Source organism: Sorex araneus, chromosome 9 (assembly GCF_027595985.1).
Source record: "Sorex araneus isolate mSorAra2 chromosome 9, mSorAra2.pri, whole genome shotgun sequence".
NCBI lineage: Eukaryota > Metazoa > Chordata > Mammalia > Eulipotyphla > Soricidae > Sorex > Sorex araneus.
In genome coordinates this window covers 32,387,526-32,406,383 of record NC_073310.1, presented here as the reverse complement: position 1 = coordinate 32,406,383, position 18,858 = coordinate 32,387,526, and the positions used below count along the sequence as shown (strand labels likewise).

The 18,858-nt window shown below is 42.8% G+C and overlaps 1 protein-coding gene across 1 annotated transcript in view; it reads left to right on the top strand.

The window, feature by feature from the left end:
• Positions 1-622: 622 nt before the first annotated feature.
• DISC1 (DISC1 scaffold protein) overlaps positions 623-18,858 on the top strand; it is a 130,844-nt gene continuing 112,608 nt past the window's right edge. Inside the window, 3 exon segments of the mRNA XM_055147666.1 lie at positions 623-805; positions 1,208-1,288; positions 1,628-1,757. Coding sequence (XP_055003641.1) covers positions 623-805; positions 1,208-1,288; positions 1,628-1,757 — 394 coding nt within the window.

The window sequence follows — 18,858 nt, the reverse complement described above, 5'->3', positions numbered from 1 at the left end:
TTCTGGTCTCTCCCTGATTACGCTGGCGGCCACGCACCCAAAGCCATTCCTGGCCATAGCGTCATTTCTGGCTGCTCCGCCCGCCGCCACCGCCAGAAACTTCTCTCCGACCCCATCTACTTTTGCCCTGGCGGCCGCCATAGGCTGCAACATGACCCCTCTCTTGCCCGCACTTGTGGCAATCGCCCCGATTTTTTTTTGTGCCACCTGGGGCTGTGAGACCACGGGCGACACCTATAGGAAACCTTCCTCCCCCTGGGACTTTATCACGATCCGATGAGCACCTCACAGGCCCTCTGTCGATTGCAACCGTGCGTGAAATTTCCTCACCATCCAATTCACTTCTGCTGGCTAACGGCATCCCTGGTCCAATACTTTGCCCTGGGCTCTTCGCCTGTATCACCTCGGCTACGATAAAGGCTTCACCTTCTCCCTTCGCCTTCTAAAAACTGCCCTCTCCTCATGCCCTATTTCCATGGGCTCCAACAACGCCCTTCACCATCATCGCCCCCCTGCCCTCCGTCCCTACCCACCGGCGCCCTCCGGGTCCCCGCCACACACATCCTTCTTCCGTCCTACTCTGCCTGCGGGTCCAGCACCCTCTTCTCAGCTCATCCTGGATATGGTCAACGCCTCTGCTGCCGCCATCACCGACCCCGCCTATGACCAGTGCTGGATCTGCTACTCCTCTCAACCGCCATTCTACGAAGGCATTGCTGTCCTCGGCTCTCCATTGAATGTCTCTGACGCCAACGAACTCCGCTGGGAAGTGGGGCCCACGCACCGATTGACTTTGGGACATGTGGTGGGATCCGGACTTTGCCTATTGGGGCCCAATATGCTCCCCCCGTATGATTTAGTACCCGTTTGCAATCAGACTCTTGTTATATCCAATTCCTCCCTCCGCGTTAATGCCACCTTCTATCCTTCCTAAGTCGTGGCCCCCGCTGATACCTACTTCGCCTGTTCCTCTGGCCTGACTCCTCACATTGTTACATCTGCCTTCCTGGCACATAGAGATTACTGCATTTTGGTTCTGCTTTTGCCACGCCTCACAGTTCGCCCTGCCGATGCCCTGCTCTTCTCCTCTTCTTCCTCTCTCCTGCGCCACTGACGTGAGCCTGTTACTGCCATCACCTTTGCCCTCCTTCTCGGTCTGGGTGCTCTAAGTGCCGATACGGGCATCTACTCCCTTGTCTCCTCTCAGGAAAACTTCCACCAACTGTCCCTTGCTGTGGAGGCTGATGTCCTTGAACTTAAACAGGGCCTTAACTACCTAACTGACACTGTTGGCTCTCTGGCTGAGGTCGTCCACCTTAACAGACACGGCCCTGACCTGGCCTTTTTGCGAGAGGGGGGAGTGTGTGCCGCTCTTTAGGAGGAATGCTGTTTTTTTAAAGATAAGCTTGGGCTAGTTAAGGATAGCATTGGATGAGTGGAAGAAAGCTTAGAGGAAAGGAAAAGATTGAGAGACCAGGAGGAATCTTGGTATAAAAATTGGTTCTCCACCTCACCCTGGCTCTCGACCCTGTTGCCTAGCCTCCTTGGACCCTTCATTGGGTTCTTACTGCTAGTTTCCTTTGGCCCATGGGCATTCCGCCGACTCACAAATTTCGTTAAAAACCAGGTTGATGAGGCAACCAAACGTTCAGTACAGGTCCACTATCAGCAGCTCTCCCAACATGACCCCGAAGGGCTGGATAACTTGGAAAAGCCCACACTTCAGCCCCTGAGCTTTGCGGAGTTCGAGCACCTGAGTACCTGGCATACCGCCCCTGCTCACTCTGTTCCCGGCTGTGGAAATGCCTAAGACGGGGATAGCTTGGTGCCAGTATCTGGGTGCGAACATGGCACCACCTACAGTCGTGCGCTCATTTTTCTAACCCTTTTGGTCACTGCCATGTCCAGAACTGGGAGCCCACTAAGTAACCTAAGACAGGCACTCCACCCACTCGCTCATTTTTATAATAGAAAAAGGGGGGAGATGTTGGGGACTGCTCAGGACCCTGAACGAAAGAGGACCCCGAAACCTTTACCCTGGACAAACCGGAAAATTCCATTACCAGCTTTGCTTGACCTGAGGCACAGGTGCCCTTGTGACAAAGGAAATAGCCAAACTCAAGAGGTAAAAGTAGCCCAGGGCAGTTAACTAAGAGATGCCATTAAAGCCCTAAAGTAGAATACCTTCCTCTACCTTGTGCCTTCCTCCTGCCAGATGCTCCTGCCAGATAAAACCCTTGCCTTCCCCTCCCCACTATTTCTCAATCTACTCTTGAAGAATGTTGTAAGCCCACCTAATACACCCCGAACCTTTCCTTATTTGGTCTGAGAAGACACTTCCCTGATGATTGACAACTTATGTACCAACCCCCTGCTAAGAAAAGTATAAAACCAGCGTGGCAGTTAATAAAGTTGCCCTTGATCGGCATGTGTCGTCTTGGGCCCCCTGTTTACTAACCTCACTAGTCTTATTTCAGATCGGGACCCTCACAGAATCCACCTAATTAGGAGCGCTTTCCACTGTTGTCTCTCCGCGGGCCGGAGAGATCTCCAGGGGAACGCGCACCTGCCTATTCAAAACCCATCATCTTTTCATGAACATATCTGTGAGTTCCTTTGCTATTACATCATAATTTTATCAAAACTTATTTGGGAACAAGAAGTCACATGAAGTGTGGGGGTATTCAGTTTGTTCTTTTTGCTTCTCTTGGGCTTCAGTGTATCCTAAATTATACCACCACCATTCTTTCTACTCTGAACATCATTTTATTTAATGGAGAAGACAGAAAATTCTGTCTCTGTACATCTGCCCTATCCTTTTTTTTTTCCTTCTCTGTCATCATTGTGTTCTGGTTTGTGATCTTGTTCCCATTTACTTATCTTTCTTATCTCAGGTTGTTTGCTTGAGAGACACTTTTTTTTGTGTGATATCCTTAACATTTTTACAGAAGTGCATCTCATTCTGTCCTTTTATCTTCTTGACATTTTTCTTATTGCTTTATGACCTTGATCTATTTATTTAATAAACAGAAGGCATTTCTCCTTCTGTTTATTTCTGCACGTGCCCTTTGAAAATGTCTACTACCTTTCAGACAGCGTCCCTTGCAGCCTAAGAAGTGCAATGCTTGTGGGAGGCTTGCCCATGTTGCCTGTCATGGTGTTTTGTTCAAATTAAGCAGTACTTCTAAAAAAACACAGTTTTCTGCCCTGGGGAGTCTGGTTTGGGAGGACTGGGGCAAGACCCAGACATCTGAATTTTGATAGGTCTCCTGGGTGATTTTGATGCAAGTGATCCCAGACCACTCTCAAGACCAATTTAAATTTGGGCAGATGCTCCAAGCCTTTCCCTTCCTTAAGCAATGGGTAATGGTGGTGTGCTCCCTTTGCACATGTTCTTGGTTTGCTTTATCCCTTTCAAGAAAGGTAAGAATGGGGGCACGAGGGGCTGGAGCGATAGCACAGCAGGTAGGGCATTTGCCTTGCACGTGGCCGACCCGGGTTCAATTCCCAGCATTCCATATAGTCCCCCGAGCACTGCCAGGAGTAATTCCTGAGCGCAGAGCCAGTAGTAACCCCTGTGCATTGCCAGGTGTGACCCAGAAAGGAAAAAAAAGGAACGGGTGCAGGAGAGGTAGTACTGCAGGTAGGAAGATTGCCTTGCATGCAGCTGACCTGAGTTCAATTCTCAGCATCCCATATGGTTCCCTAGCATTCCCAGGAGTAATTTCTGAGTGTAGAGCTGGAGTAACTCTGAGCATCACTGGGTGTGCTCCCTGCATCCAAAAATAAAAGGTAAAAATGTGACTAAGAGGAGAAGTGGTCTTAAGTATAAACTTGAGTCTGTTTTAATTCTAAGTAAATGATTGTTTTAATGATTTATTTCTACTTCTAACATGTTGTGCTGTTGTGCTGATAGTCGAAACAGATTCACCCAACCAGTCCCCCTACACCACATTTTTTGGTCCATGTCTTAACTTCAGCTTGACCTTGCCACTTTCTCCAGAGGTGGTTTTTTTTTCTGTTTCCTATACTTACACAATTGTGTGACTGTCATCTTAAATTTAACTCTGTTCACTAGGGGCACTCTTTCATTAGAAGCCTCAGTTTGAAACCAAATTGAAATCAGCACATTTTTAGTTTGGAAAATACTTTGTATAAAGAAAATCATGCTAGGTAATTTTGTTTAGACACCATTGCTATTTTTTTAAAGCTCTTACTAATTATTTTGAGTTACTGGAACATTTTATAGGTAGTCTGTAATTTCATTGAGCAGTTGTACTTTTTGGAAATCACATCTGATCATTAGTAAATGTGAAAACAGGACATATAGACTTGGAGACATCTTGACTCGTGCGTTGATAAATGTGTACTTATCCCAGATGCTCAGACACAAGGTCAGTGCCTCTTGTTTGCAAAAAGGAATTGGAGAATTAATGGGAGGCAAAATTTTCTTCCAGGGTTTTGGTTCTTACTTTTGGCAATAACCAGATATAATCTTTGGATAAATTATATATTTGCCATGAGGCTCAGTGATTTTATTTTATTATTATTATTTGGTCACACCAGCAGTGTTCAGGGCTTACTCATACCTTTGTGCTTAAGGACCACTCCTTGTGTGGCTTGGGGGATAATAGGGAGTGTGGGGAATTGAACCCATGTTGGCTGCCTGGAAGACAAATGTTCTATCTGCTGTATTATTTCTCCAGCCTCTCAGTGATTTTATTTTAAAACAATAAAAATGATTCTTACTTTATTAGGGGTTGGAGGGAAGTCATCATCATCATTATCATCCCATTGATAGTCGAATTTCTCGAGCGGTCTCAGTAATGTCTCCATTCGTTTTAGCTCTGAGATTTTCGAAGCCTCTCTTTACTTATCCTTTTCAATGGTGCCACATTGGAAGCTCTTTCGGGGTCAGGGGAATGAAGCCCATCATTTTTACTGGTTTTGGCATATGAATATGCCAAGGGGAGTTTGTGAGGCTCTCCCAGGTGGGCAGGAAACTCTTGGTAGCTTGCCAGGTTCTCCCAGAGGGAGAACTAGGTTATAAGATGTCATGCAGCTGCAAAGCTTCCAGGAGCTTGGTTTTATAGTCTCTGGATGTTGACTGTTGGTGGGATTAAACGGAGCAGGGAGTAGTCCCTGGGTGTGACTGTCTAGTTACTGGGAAATGGGGGATCTGGGCGGAAGAGGCCCAGTCCTGAACCAAAAGGATTGGATTACTCATCCACGGGTCCCGCATATCTGGGTTCATCTGCCAGTTCTTTCATGTGTGAGGCTCATCCAAGCGTGTGGAGAGTGGCCTTGAGCATGGCTCTGGCTGGGCTCCGGAGGTCTTCGGCTTCGGGGACTCTGCTTGGGGTGGGGAGGGAAGCTAAAACCCATCCCCTCTGAGAGGCCCTGGTGAAGACAGCCAGGCGCGGGGGCAAGAAACTCTGCCGGAGAGCGCTAAATAACATAAAATATAAGTATAAGATGTGCCTGGGACTTAATTAGATGCCCAATTCATAAATGCTGGATTAATAAATGGACATCAGACTATATGAAATATATCAAACTTGTTTTTGATGCTTATTTTCAAATCACTCACATTCTGAATCATTTTCTAGATAATTCTTGGAGGAAAATAGCACTGGAGTCTGAATATCATAGGTAGTAAATAGGATGTTACTCTGGCAATATTTGATCACAAGCTATTGGATATGATTGGGCTATCAAGCTTAGAAAAGTACAAGAGTATAACTTCATTTTAATAGAACTTTACAGTTTATAGTGTGTTTTCACATGCTTTATATGTTTTAAATATAAAGAAATTCTGAACTGCAGCTAAACAATGGATTTTCTTTTTGTTCCATCACCAAGTTGGTTCTGATCCAGGCAAGGTGTTCATAAATTCTCATCCTCAGAGATGAAAAATATAGACAGAAGGGTTCTATGTGAAAACACAGTTGAACTTTGACTTCAAGAAAATAATTTATTTAACAACTAGATGAACTATATCTTAAAAAATTTCCCTTACTGGAATGCAGATCAAAACAACTATGAGATACCACCTCACACCACAGATACCGGCATACATCCAAAAGAACAAAAGCAACTGGTATTGGCATGGATGTGGGAGAAAGGGACCCTCCTTCACTGCTGGTGGGAATGCTGACTCATTCAGCCCTTTTGAAAAACAGTATGGATGCTTCTCAAAAAATTAGAAATTGAGCTCCCATTTGACCCAGTAATACCACTGCTGGGAATATATCCCAGAGAAGCAAAAAAGTATAGTAGAAATGATATCTGCACTTGTATGTTCATTGCAGCACTGTTTACAATAGCCAGAATCTGGAAAAAAAAACCCCAAGTGCCAAGAACGTATGACTGGTTAAAGAAACTTTGGTACATCTACACAATGGAATACTATGCAGCTGTTAGAAAAGATGAAGTCATGAACTTTGCATATAAGTGGATCAACATGGAAAGTATCATGCTTAGTGAAATGAGTCAGAAAGAGAGAGACAGACATAGAAAGATTGCACTCATCTGTGGAATATAAAGTAACAGAATAGGAGACTAACACCCAAGAATAGTAGAAATAAATACCAGGAGGTTTGCTCCACATCTTGAAAGCCGGTCTTACATATTGGGGGAAAAGGCAGCTCAGATAGAAAAGGGAACACCAAGTAAAGGGTTTTTGGAGGACCTGCTCAGGATGGGAGATGTGTGCTGAGAGTAGACTATAGGTCAAACACGATGGCCACTCAATACCTCTACTGCAAACCACAACACCCAAACTGAGAGAGAACAAAAGGGAATGGCCTGCCACAGAGGTGGGGTGGGATGGGGAAGATGGGGTGGGGAGGGATACTGGGATCATTGGTGGTGGAGAATGGGCACTGATGGAGGGATGAGTACTTGAGCATTGTATGACTGAAAAACAAGCATGACAGTTTGTAAGTCTGTAACTGTACCTCATGGTGATTCACTAATAATTTTTTTTTAAAAGAAAGGAAAGAAAAAGAAAAGAAAATGTTGAAAAAATTTCCCTCATATATATGTTTCCTCAGCTAGTAGGTCTCTTGAAGTGACCGAGAGTTCCTAGCAGGTACCAAGTGCTATTGCTTGCCTCTTTATAGAAACTGTTGTGAAAGAGTGCTGTAGGGAGCCAGTGTCTGCATCACTTGAATCCTTAGGGATGGGGAACATGTCTTTATTTTTAATTTTAAACTTTGGGTCACACCCAGAGGTTGTTCAGGGCTTACTCCTGGGTCTGCACTCAGGGATCACTCTTGGCAGGGCTTAGGAGACCATATGGGATGCTGAGGATCAAACCCTGGTTGACCACGTGTAAGATCCTACCCACTTTACTATCACTCCATCCCAAACATATCTATTTTTCCATCTTCAAGAACCACAGCTTTCTCCTGTGCTCACCAGGTGATTTCTCTTCCTTTGAGCTGCAATAGTACTTGGTAACTGTCAGTCACTTAGTAGCAGAGGAAATTTACAAATGAATATGTATATGCATTCTGGCAGCTGTGAGTATTTTCCAGGCATGATATAGTTCTATCTCTTTTGCTCCCATAGCTTAGTTGAGGTATTTCTCCCTTTTCTTGATATTGTATAGGAGACTTATCATGCTAGGAACATTTTAAGGTCATCAAGGCCTAATGCTATTTGAGTTCTTATTGGCTACAAGAGTTCTTATGTTTGTCAGAAATTGCTTCCAAGTGATCTGATTATTTTTTTTGACAGTTTGATCATTTCCAGGTGTAAAAAACTAAGGCTTGCCGACGGGCGTGTGCACTTGTGGGCTCTCCAGGCGGCTCTGTCTTACTGCCTGTGTTCGGTGCTCTGGAACTGCTGTGTATGGGCTGGATCGGGACGGCCGTGGGCCAAGGACAGGCGAAGGAAGAACGAGGACCAAGCTGGTTGCTGATTAGTTTCCATTTATTCAATCTTCCATCTTTCCCATCTCCTGCACTTCTAGCTCTGTCCTCTCTCTGGATCTACTGCAGCTTCTCTCAATTCTCTTGTCTCTCTCTTCCCTTTTTCTCTCTCTCCCCCTTGCCCCTAGGCTACACACAGCCAGGTAACAAAATCATCATAAGAAAGCCCTTCCTGAGGGCTGGGCATTCCAAAGCCCTTCCTGATTCTTAAGGTGTTTTTCTCCTTTCCTTAGTCCAAACACTCATTAACATCTTAATACTAGTTATTTTTGTATGGACATAGCAAGAGATACATTGAGGCTTGCAAGGCAGCTCTCCTGGCAACATCTTGCCACAGACTCAGACTACAGCACTCAGGCCAGATTAATCATTCCTCACCCTAGCAGGGTCCAAATCTAGTTATCATTGTTTGGATCATGACAACATTTGTCCATGATCAAGGTCTTAACATAGTCAACCATTAGGCACTTTGGCCAGACCCATCTCGATGCCAGGGTAGCACACAACTCACTGCTTGCCCTGCGTCCGTCCCATCCCTCGTAGGGACCCTGCTTTTGGGGGTGCCAGGAAGTAAGGGCAGCTGAGGCTTAGCTGAGAGAACAGATGCCCAGGAGGAAAATATCATGTAGAGTCAAATGACTCCCAGGATACAAAAGCAAAGCATTTGCTGTCTTCCTGTGTCCATACAAAAAGGACATGGCTCTGAATAAACTATGCAAAGGACTAAAGGAGAAGAGAAAAACAATATTTATAAGTCAACAGAACACTAAGAAAGAAGCTATAAATAAACACAGAGGAATGAGAGCACTGTAATGGGAGTAACCCAATAAACCTAAACTACCTGAGGCTATGTAATTCTACATCCAGGGACTTCTATGCTTTTTTTTTTCTTTTTGGGTCACACCTGTGATGCACAGGGGTTACTCCTGGCTCTGCACTCAGGAATTAGCCCTGGCGGTGCTTGGGGTAATTACATATGGGTTTGCTGGGAATCAAACCAGGATCTGCCATGTGCAAGGCAAACACCCTACCCACTGTGCTATTGCTCCAGCCCCGGGACTACTATGCTTTATCCTTTATTTTTCCTTTAATGTGCTCTACCCACTTAGGCGTAACATAGATAGAAAAACCTAAAACTAACTTCACATTGAGGAGGATAAGACAAAGGGAAGTGCCCAGTTTCAGATTCTCTTTTAATGAGGATCCCAGATGTAGTGAAAAATTCATGGAAGATCCCAGGTGCAGTGAGGATTCAGGGAGAATTCCAGATGCAGCGAGGATTCAAGATATAGGGTAGGCTTGGAACTATCATTCACAGGCTGTAAATCCACCTGTCTGTCCTAGATGTTCTGCATCTACTTGAACACTGGGGAACCTGGAGATGCCTACTCAAACCCTTTGGATAGTGTCTAGATATCTATGTCCATGGATTTTCCCTGACTTACCAAGCTTCATACATAGCAGAGATCACAACAATGAGATATCCAACTTCCCCCCTTTCTTACTTCCTGTTTAAATCAAATTAGTTTGACATGATTTATTTTCAGTTAAACCCAGGAGAGCCTTTTCATTTGTAAGTGCTCACAAACAACTCTGTTATTAATCTTTAGACACTTATATGGAGTCTGTATTATGCTCATTGTATTGCAATCACTGGACTTCATTCGCAGGTACAACCCATTTCCTTTTTATTTATTTATTTTTAATTTTTTATTAATGAGTCACCATGAGGATGCAGTTACGGAGTTTCATGCATGTGTTACAGTTATACAATACTCGAGTACATATCCCTCCACCAGTGCCCATTCTCCTCCACCAATGGCCTTAGAGCATAGGAGGATATTTGCTTTTCCAGTTTGTTGTTGTGTTTCTTATTCTGCTGCTTCTGTAAAGATCAGCACAGCAATTTGCCAGACTCACTTTCACATTTTTCTAGCATAACAAATGAATTAAAGTCAATTTATTACTCAGAATTGCCTCATTTATTTCAAAACAGGCTATATACAAAGGAAGCTCTATTCCCTTAGTGAGAGCTAACTTAAGTTTTAAAGCACATTCTAGAGAAAACTACACACATACCTAGTTTGTTTTAGCTATTATAAAGCCTTCTCAATCAAAGAGATTAGCCTTTGGATGTTGCCAGAGAGGGAGAAAAATAGACCATCAGCTGCAAAGGTAAATGAAAAGCAGAGAGAGAGAGAGAGAGAGAGAGAGAGAGAGAGAGAGAGAGAGAGAGAGAGAGGAGAGAGAGAGAGAGAGAGGGAGAGAGTTGTATGAAATGTCACCCCTCTTCCTTAACTGATCCTCCAAGTAAAATAAAATTTGTAGTTTCTGGTCATGAACATGTAGATGATTTCTGTAGCTATAGGGAAAAATATAGGTAAAATATTTTTATTTAGTATAAATTTTATGCAAAAATTTTAGCTGATTTGTCTGATTTTTTAAAAATAATTTGGAAGTTTCCACAAAGTTTACTGCTTTTGTGTTCAATCTTATTGAACCCTATGGACCTTATTGGTTGGGAAAATGGTAATGAAACTGCTGGAAATTTTTTTGTCTGCCTGCAGACAAAAAGTTGTCACTGTGAAGACATTTGCTCTGAGGGCGGTTGATGTCAGCGTGAATACCATCCTCTATAATGCTGAAGGAAGGCAGTGTGGATAAGAGGCACAGAACACAAGTTCTCTGAGAGAGCATTTTGCAAGGAATAGATCATGGCTGCTCTGAAGATGAGGAAACTGAGGCTAGAGATGCTATATTCTGATGAGTCAAAGAGCTCTGAAAGGTAGAGGTAGATTTAAACTGTCTTAATTTAAAACTCTCTATAAACGATTCTTTCCATCTTTTTGAAGTCCTTGCATGCAGTGTACTGGTTTCTTCACTAATGGATGTGGAGATCTGTTCATGAGAGTGACTTGCTGCAACTCACTGATGAGCATGTCCATTGAAGAACATGATAAGCACAGCCGTGGCTGGACTGTGGGAGTGATTTTCACCCTGTATGTTTCTGACAGATAGTGTGACCTAACCCCGGGCACGTCTGTGTCCAGCTGTGATATCTAAGAGCATGTCACTATTGTATTTTGAATTCTAACCCTTAGCACAGCAGCTAACACCTTGGCTTTTGTCTCCTCTAGCAGAAGGCCCCAATCTGAGAGATTACGTGATACCTACTTGATAATAGTGACAGGTAGAATTACTAGCTTCTCATTTTAATAATCAAAAAACACTCACACACACAAAATGCTACTTTGGGAACAAGAGATTTCCAGAGGAGATTAGTAAGGATATTTAGTTAACTTACAAAATGTTAGAAACATATTGATACAATAACCAAAGCACACTTTATATATTCAAAGTCCCACAGAGGCTTAGTCTCAGCAATAAAATGTATAGCTTTGTTCTATGGTGAACAGGCACTATAAAGACAAAGAGAGACAAGACTTCTTTAGAATTAGTTTGTACTTTTTATATTTAAATAGGTACTTGAAAACAGTTTGATCTAATATTCATTATTGTAATCTTTTCTGAACTGGAGCGATAGCACTGTGGGTAGGGCGTTTGCCTTGCACACGGCTGACCCAGGTTTGATTCCTCTCAGAGATCCCGGCAGCTACTGAGAGTATCCTGCCCACACCGCAGAGCCTGGCAAGCTACCCGTAGCATATTCGATATGCCAAAAACAATAACAACAAGTCTCACAATGGAGATGTTACTGGTGCCCGCTTGAGCAAATCGATGAACAACGGGATGACAGTGCTACAGTGCTAATCTTTCCTGAATGTATTAATTATTTAAACAAACTCTTTATTTATAGGCAATGCAAAGGTTAACTCGAGTATAGCCCCATGCCTAGATATTATTAATTCCAAATGTTGATGGTGTTTGAATGAGAAAGATTTTTGCTTTCTGGGTATAGACTTAATTCTTAGAACTTGGAAGCCATATATAGCATCTCAATATGAAGTGTGGGTGGAGGAACTTGATTAAAGCAGAATCCTCAAATGTAGACAAAAGTCAGATCTATCGCAAAATATTTTCATATTACTCAGACCCTGTTAGTTACTGATCTTTACTTATTCATTCCACAGATGCTTCAAGTTCTAATATAGGAATATTTTTAAAAGATTGTAGTTTGTCTTGCTTGCTAGTAGGAAAAAAGATAGGAACACTTGCATTGTTATAATTGCATAATTTTGGAAGGTTTGTTTTAGGACCAGGCCTGGCAGTGCTCCTGACTCTGCTCTCAGGGATCACTCTGAGAGTCACTGGGGCACCGTGTGGGGAGCTGGGGATTGCACCTAGGTCAGTTGTGTGCAAGGCAAGCTCCCTACCTGCTCTACTCTTGCTCTGGCATAGTTTATAAAGGTCAGGCATAAATCTTTGGTGCAGTCTTAAAATTTTTTTTAATGTAGGAGTATTGCTGCTTATTCAGCCATTGATTAAACGGATTGAGTTGGGAATCAGCTCCACATTACTTTTTTTCCATTCAGAATGTTTTTTTTTTTTTTTTTTTTTGCTTTTTGGGTCACACCCAGCAATGCACCGGGGTCATTCCTGGCTCACGCACTCAGGAATCACCCCTGGCGGTGCTCAGGGGACCATATGGGATGCTGGGATTTGAACCCAGGTCGGCCGCGTGCAAGGCAAACACCCTACCCGCTGTGCTCTCACTCCAGCCCCCAGAATGTTATTTTTATTTTATTTTTTAATTTTTAAAAATTGAATCACTGTGAGATACAGCACAAGGCTTTCCTGTTTGAGTTTCAGTTATACAATGATCAAACACCCAACCCTCCACCAGTGCACATCTTCCACCACTGATGTCCCCAGTATCCCACCCATTTCACCTCTCCCCCTGCCTCCACAGTGTGTGTGTATGTGTGTATGAGTGTACAAGTGAGTACTATATGTGTACACATGAACACGTCACTGTCACTGTATCACTGTCATCCCGTTGCTCATTGATTTGCTCAAGCGGGCACCAGTAACGTCTCCATTGTGAGACTTGCTGTTACTGTTTTTTTGGCATATCGAATATGCCATGGGTAGCTTGCCAGGCTCTGCCGTGTGGGCGAGATACTCTCAGTAGCTTGTTGGGCTGTCTGAGAGGGATGGAGGAATCAAACCCAGATTGGTCATGTGCAAGGCAAACACCCAACCTGCTACACGAACACATACACCATATTATTCAAAATACATATGACTGCTTCACATAAGTGTGCTTTCTGTTGGACTTCAAATATTTTATGGACTTAACCTGAGATTGATGCTGCTGCTGATGGCTTGTATTGAGCATGGGGGTACCAGTATCTCCTAATTTTTGAAAGTTTGTATTATGTGACTTTACTAAAAGCCTTTCTTTGTTTCTGTTTTGAAACAAACAAACAAAAAAACAAGAGATTTTTACTTTAATGACAAAAGGCGAAAAGTGAAAATAGTTTAGCATTTGTCTTGCAGCAGCTGTTCTAGAGGTAGACTGTTTTTGAGCAGTGAGCATGGCCTTGCCAAGTTTTTTTACCCAGAAAATATTTTCTTTATTTTTTTCTTGTTCAATGCTCACATTGTATTTATTATTTTTATGTATTTGAAGCAAAAACTGTTAATGATAGGTTTAGTGTATATAATGTTCCAACACTCAGCTTGGACCAGAGTGTCTGCTTCCCTTCACAATTACTCTAGGGTCCCCTGCCCAACTCTTGGTAATAAGCCTGGTTCGATAGCCTTGTTCTTATATTCTGTTGTCTTTGATCATATTTTATTCCCACATTATCTTTCTTCATATCCCAAATATGAGAGATGAACTTTGTCTATAAGCTATGCATTTTGTTGTAGCATGCCTGCTTTCACTAGATGTTAGTATAATTTTAGGCTTGATGTGTTATTTGGAATGATTTGTTAGGTTATTTGGGGGATATGGAAATGCTAAACATTTTCCATAAGAATTTCCTGTCTGCATGTAAAAATTTCCATGGAAACACTTAAAATAATTCTTTAATTAATTTATTTTTAGTATTTTTTAAATTAAAATTTTTATTTTTATTTTATTTTATTATTATTTTTTTTAAAGTGAGGATTTATTTTTATTTTGCTTTTTGGGTCACACTGGCTATGCACAGGGGTTACTCCTGGCTCTGCACTCAGGAATTACCTTTAGCGGTGCTCAGGGGACCATATGGGATGCTGGGAATTGAACCTAGGTCGGCAGCGTGGAAGGCGTATGCCCTACCCGCTGTGCTATTGCTCCAGCCCCTAAAATTAAAATTTTTAAAAATTTTATTGAATCACCATGAGATATAATTACAAGATTTCATGTTTGAGTTACAATTACACAATGTTCAAACACCCATCCCTCCACAAGTGCACATTCCCCACCACCAATACCCCCCCTTTCCCACCCTCCCCCTGCCTGCATGGCAGACAATATTCCCCATATTCTCTCTCTACTTTTGGGCATTATGGTTTGCAAAGCAGAAGCTGAGAGGTTATCATGCTTGCTCCTTTATCTACTTTAACTTAATTTTATTAAAAATTAATAATTATTTAAATTGATTTTATTGAAAAATTTTAATTGAGATTCTATGGTTTAGAATGCTGTAAATGTTAGTTTCTTATGCACATAATTCCAACAACATACCCATCATTAGTGTACCTCCCTCTTTATTTCATGGGAAATACTTACTTTTGGATAGTGGGGGGCTACTATATTTTATATGTATGTGTGTATAATAATGGAAAATTAAAAACAAAAAGAAATATTTTTCTTTAAGATTAAATAATACTGTTTTAAAAAATGTTATCATCTGGGAAGCTGTTTAGGGTGACTTTGGAAGTGGTTATTTGTGGCAAGATAAATAAAGAATGACTCTTAAGTATTTAAGTTTCTGAATACAGTTTCAGGGTGTTGGAATGGCAGAGGATGGGAGATACTATTGACTGTCACTGTTATCCCGTTGCTCATTGATTTGCTCGAGCGGGCACCAGTAACGTCTCCATTTTGAGACTTGCTGTTACTGTTTTTGGCATATCAAATATGCCACGGGTAGCTTGCCAGGCTCTGCCGTGTGGGCGAGATACTCTCCATAGCTTGCCAGGCTCTCCGAGAGGGGTGGAGGAATCGAACTCGGGACAGCCGAGTGCAAGGCAAATGCCCTACCACTGTGCTATCGCTCTAGCCCACGGAGATACTGTATTAGTCATACTTAATCAAATAAGAGAGCTATCATCTATATGTTATGTGGAGCAAAGAGCAGCCACAGGTGTCAGAAGAGAAGTTTCTGATACCTTCACCTCACCTCTAAAACACCAGAAAGATTGCGTGCCACAGACTCTTTCTCTATTTTTGCCTTTTGTTTGGTGTCTCTGACTGCACTTCTTGTGTTCTCTTTCAGTCTCGCTGGCCTGTTCATCACAAAGCTGTCTCTGAAAACATTAAAATCAGATCCTATATCTCCCTTGTTTAATGCTATTCAAAATACTCCCATTTCTTTCAGGGCAAAGATCCAGTTTTGATGTTGCCTATCATGTTGCCTACCTATGTTGTCTTCATCCTCTCATCCTGTCCTCGGCCCATTGTGGAATTCTTCAGGATGCTCTTTCAGCTGACTTCATTACTCTTTCCCTTAGGCTTTCCAGAGCAACCTCCTTTGTATCCTCCCTAACTTCCACTCATCCATCAGATTTCAGACAAATTTCTGAGACCTTGTGTAACAAAACCTTGTGGCCTGCCTTTAGTGACTGACATCATGAATTTGTCCTTCAATAACTCACCAGTACTTCCTTAAAGTTATTGGACTAGTTTTTGCTGCTACACAGATAAGCCCCAGAGAAAAAGGCATCCTATGTTACTTGTAGTGTTTTCCCCCCTAACTTTGGATACTCTGATAGGCAGATACCAAGACAGAATGAAATATGTTGAGATTGAGTGAAGGACGAAGGAGGGGAGCCAGAGTCACAGATGGACCATGATGCGATGGCGATGTGATGTCAAACAGCAATGTGGGGTTGACCATGGCTGTGGGGAAACTGGGTGGTGGCAGCATCTGCAAAACCAGGGAATAGGGTTTGTTTTTTGGTCTTTATTTTATTATTATTATTTTTAATTTTTAAAAATTGAATCATCATGAGATATACAGTTACAAAGCTGTTCATGATCAGGTTTCAGTCATACAATGATCCAAAACCCAGGGTCCATTTCCCACCACCGATGACAAGTTTCCCTCCTGCCACCCCCTCACCCTCAGCCTGCCTCTATGGCTCTGTAGTAGGCACTTTCCTTCTTTCCCTCTTTCGGTCTCTCTAACTCTATCTCTTTCTTTCTTTCTTTCTTTCTTTCTTTCTTTCTTTCTTTCTTTCTTTCTTTCTTTCTTTCTTTCTTTCTTTCTTTCTTTCTTTCTTTCTTTCTTCCTTCCTTCCTTCCTTCCTTCCTTCCTTCCTTCCTTCCTTCCTTCCTTCCTTTCTTTCTTTCTTTCTTTCTTTCTTTCTTTCTTTCTTTCTTTCTTTCTTTCTTTCTTTCTTTCTTTCTTTCTTTCTCTTCTGAGAATTTTGGTCTGCAATACAGATACTGAGAGGTTATCATGTTTGTTCCTTTACCACTTTCAGCATGCGGTTCCTATCCAGAGTGATATCATTTTCAACTATCTTTGTCATAATGGTCCCTTTTCTATCCCATTTGCCTTCTCTCCCAGAGCTTGAGGCAGGCTTCCAACCATAGACAAATCCCCCTTGCCCTTACTTCTACTATCCTTGGGTATTAATCTCATCACTGTATCACTGTATCACTGTCATCCTGTTGTTCATCAATTTACTCGAGTGGGCACCAGTAACGTCTCTATTACACTCAGTCCTGAGATTTTAGCAGCCTCTCCTTACTCGTCTTTTCCAATGATTGGAGACTCTTTCAGGGTCAGGAGAATGAGACCTATCATTACTGTTTTTGGCATATTGAATATGCCAAGGGTAGCCTGCCAAGCTCTTCCGTGTGGGCGGGATACTCTTGGTAGCTTTCTGGGCTCTCCGAGAGGTATGTATATATTTTTTACTGTATTTGGGATATGAATACACCATGGGGAGCTTGCAAGGTTTTCCCATGAAGGCAATAGACTCTTGGTAGCTTATCAGGTTCTCCAAGAGAGAGAACAAGGCTATTAGATGTCATGTGGCCACAAAGCTTCCAAGAGCTTGGTCTTATAGTCTCTGGATGTTGGCCGTTGGTGGGGTTACATGGTGCCGGGAGCAGTTTGTGGGTGTGGCTGCCAAACTACTGGAAAATGGGGGGCTGGGTGGAGAAGGCCCAGTACCAATCCATGCTCATATTAATCTCATGTTAAAAACATTTCTTTTTATGATTTTTATTTTTCCACTCCACAAATGAGTGCAATCATTCTGTCCATTCTTCTCGTTCTGGCTCATTTCACTCAGCATGATTCTACAATGTATTTTGGGCCCCTGCTTTCCTAGAAGTGGTTTTGCAGGGTCATAGGTAAGCTCAATTTCTAGCTTCCTGAGGAATGCCCATATTGTTTTCCAGAAAGGCCGGGTCATTTGACATTCCCACCAACAGTGGAGGAGAGTCCTTGTCTCCCCACATCCATGCCAACATGTATGATCTTTTTTTTTTATGTGTGCCAGTCTTGGGGAGTAAGATGTTATCTCATATATATTTTTTAATCCCCATGAGATACAGTTACAAAGCTTTTATGACTGAGTTTCAGCATACAATGATCAAACAGCCATCCCTCCACCAGGATGCATTTTCCACCACCCAAATCCACAGTATCTCTTTTGCCACCCCGACTGCCACACCCTTCCCCCACTGCCACTGCCCAACCCCCCACACCCCCTCTATGTCAGGCACTTTCCTTCTTACTTTCTCTCTCTACTTTGGGACATTATGTTTTGCAATACAGATATTGAGAGGCCATCATATTTAGTCCTTTGCCTACTTTTACACACATTTCGCATCCCAAGTGATCCTCCAACCATCATTGACTTAGTGATCTCTTCTCTATCCCAGCTGGCTTCTCCCACAGCTCGTGAGGCAGGCTTCCACCCATGGAACATCTTCCTGGCCCTTGTCTCTACTGTCTTTTTGGGCGTTAGTATCGTCATCATCATCATTATCCTGTTGATCATCAAATTTCTCGAGCGGTCTTAGTAACGTCTACATTCGTCCTAGCCCTGAGATTTTAGAAGCCTCTCTTTACTTGTCCTTCCCAACGATGCTGCATTGGAGGCTCTTTCAAGGTAAGGAGAATGAGACCCAGCATGTTACTGGTTTTGGCATATTAATACACCATGGGGACCTTGCGAAGCTCTCCCACGTGGGCAGGAAACTCCCGGTTGTTTGCCAGGTTCTCCCAGAGGACAAGTAGGCTATAAGATATCGCACTGCCACGAGTGGGCTCAAACCTCTGGGAGCTTGCTTTTAAGTCTCTGGATGCTGGCCATGGATGGGATTACAATGGCTCTGGGGGATGTTCCTGGGTGTGATTGCCTAGCTATTGGGAAATGGGAAATCTGAGCGGAGCAGGCCCAGTCCCAATCTGAGCAGTCTTGGAGGTCTCAGTCCCAGGTCCCACACACCTGGGTACCTCTGCCGATACCTTCATGCATGAAGCTCATCCAAACGTGTGGAAAGGGGCCTGGAGCATGGCTGTGAGCATGTTAGTCTCATACTATGTTATTTTATATTTCACAAATGAGTGCAGTCATTGAATGTCTATCTCTCTCTTTCTGACTCATTTCACTTAGCATGATATTCTCCTGTCCATTCATTTATAAGCAAATTTCATAACTTCATCTTTTCTAACAGCTGCATAGTGTTTAATAGTTTCTTTAACCAGTCATTTGTTCTCAGGCACTCGGGCTGTTTCCAGATTCTGGCTATTGTGAATAGTGCTGTGAGAAATGTAGAAGGGAA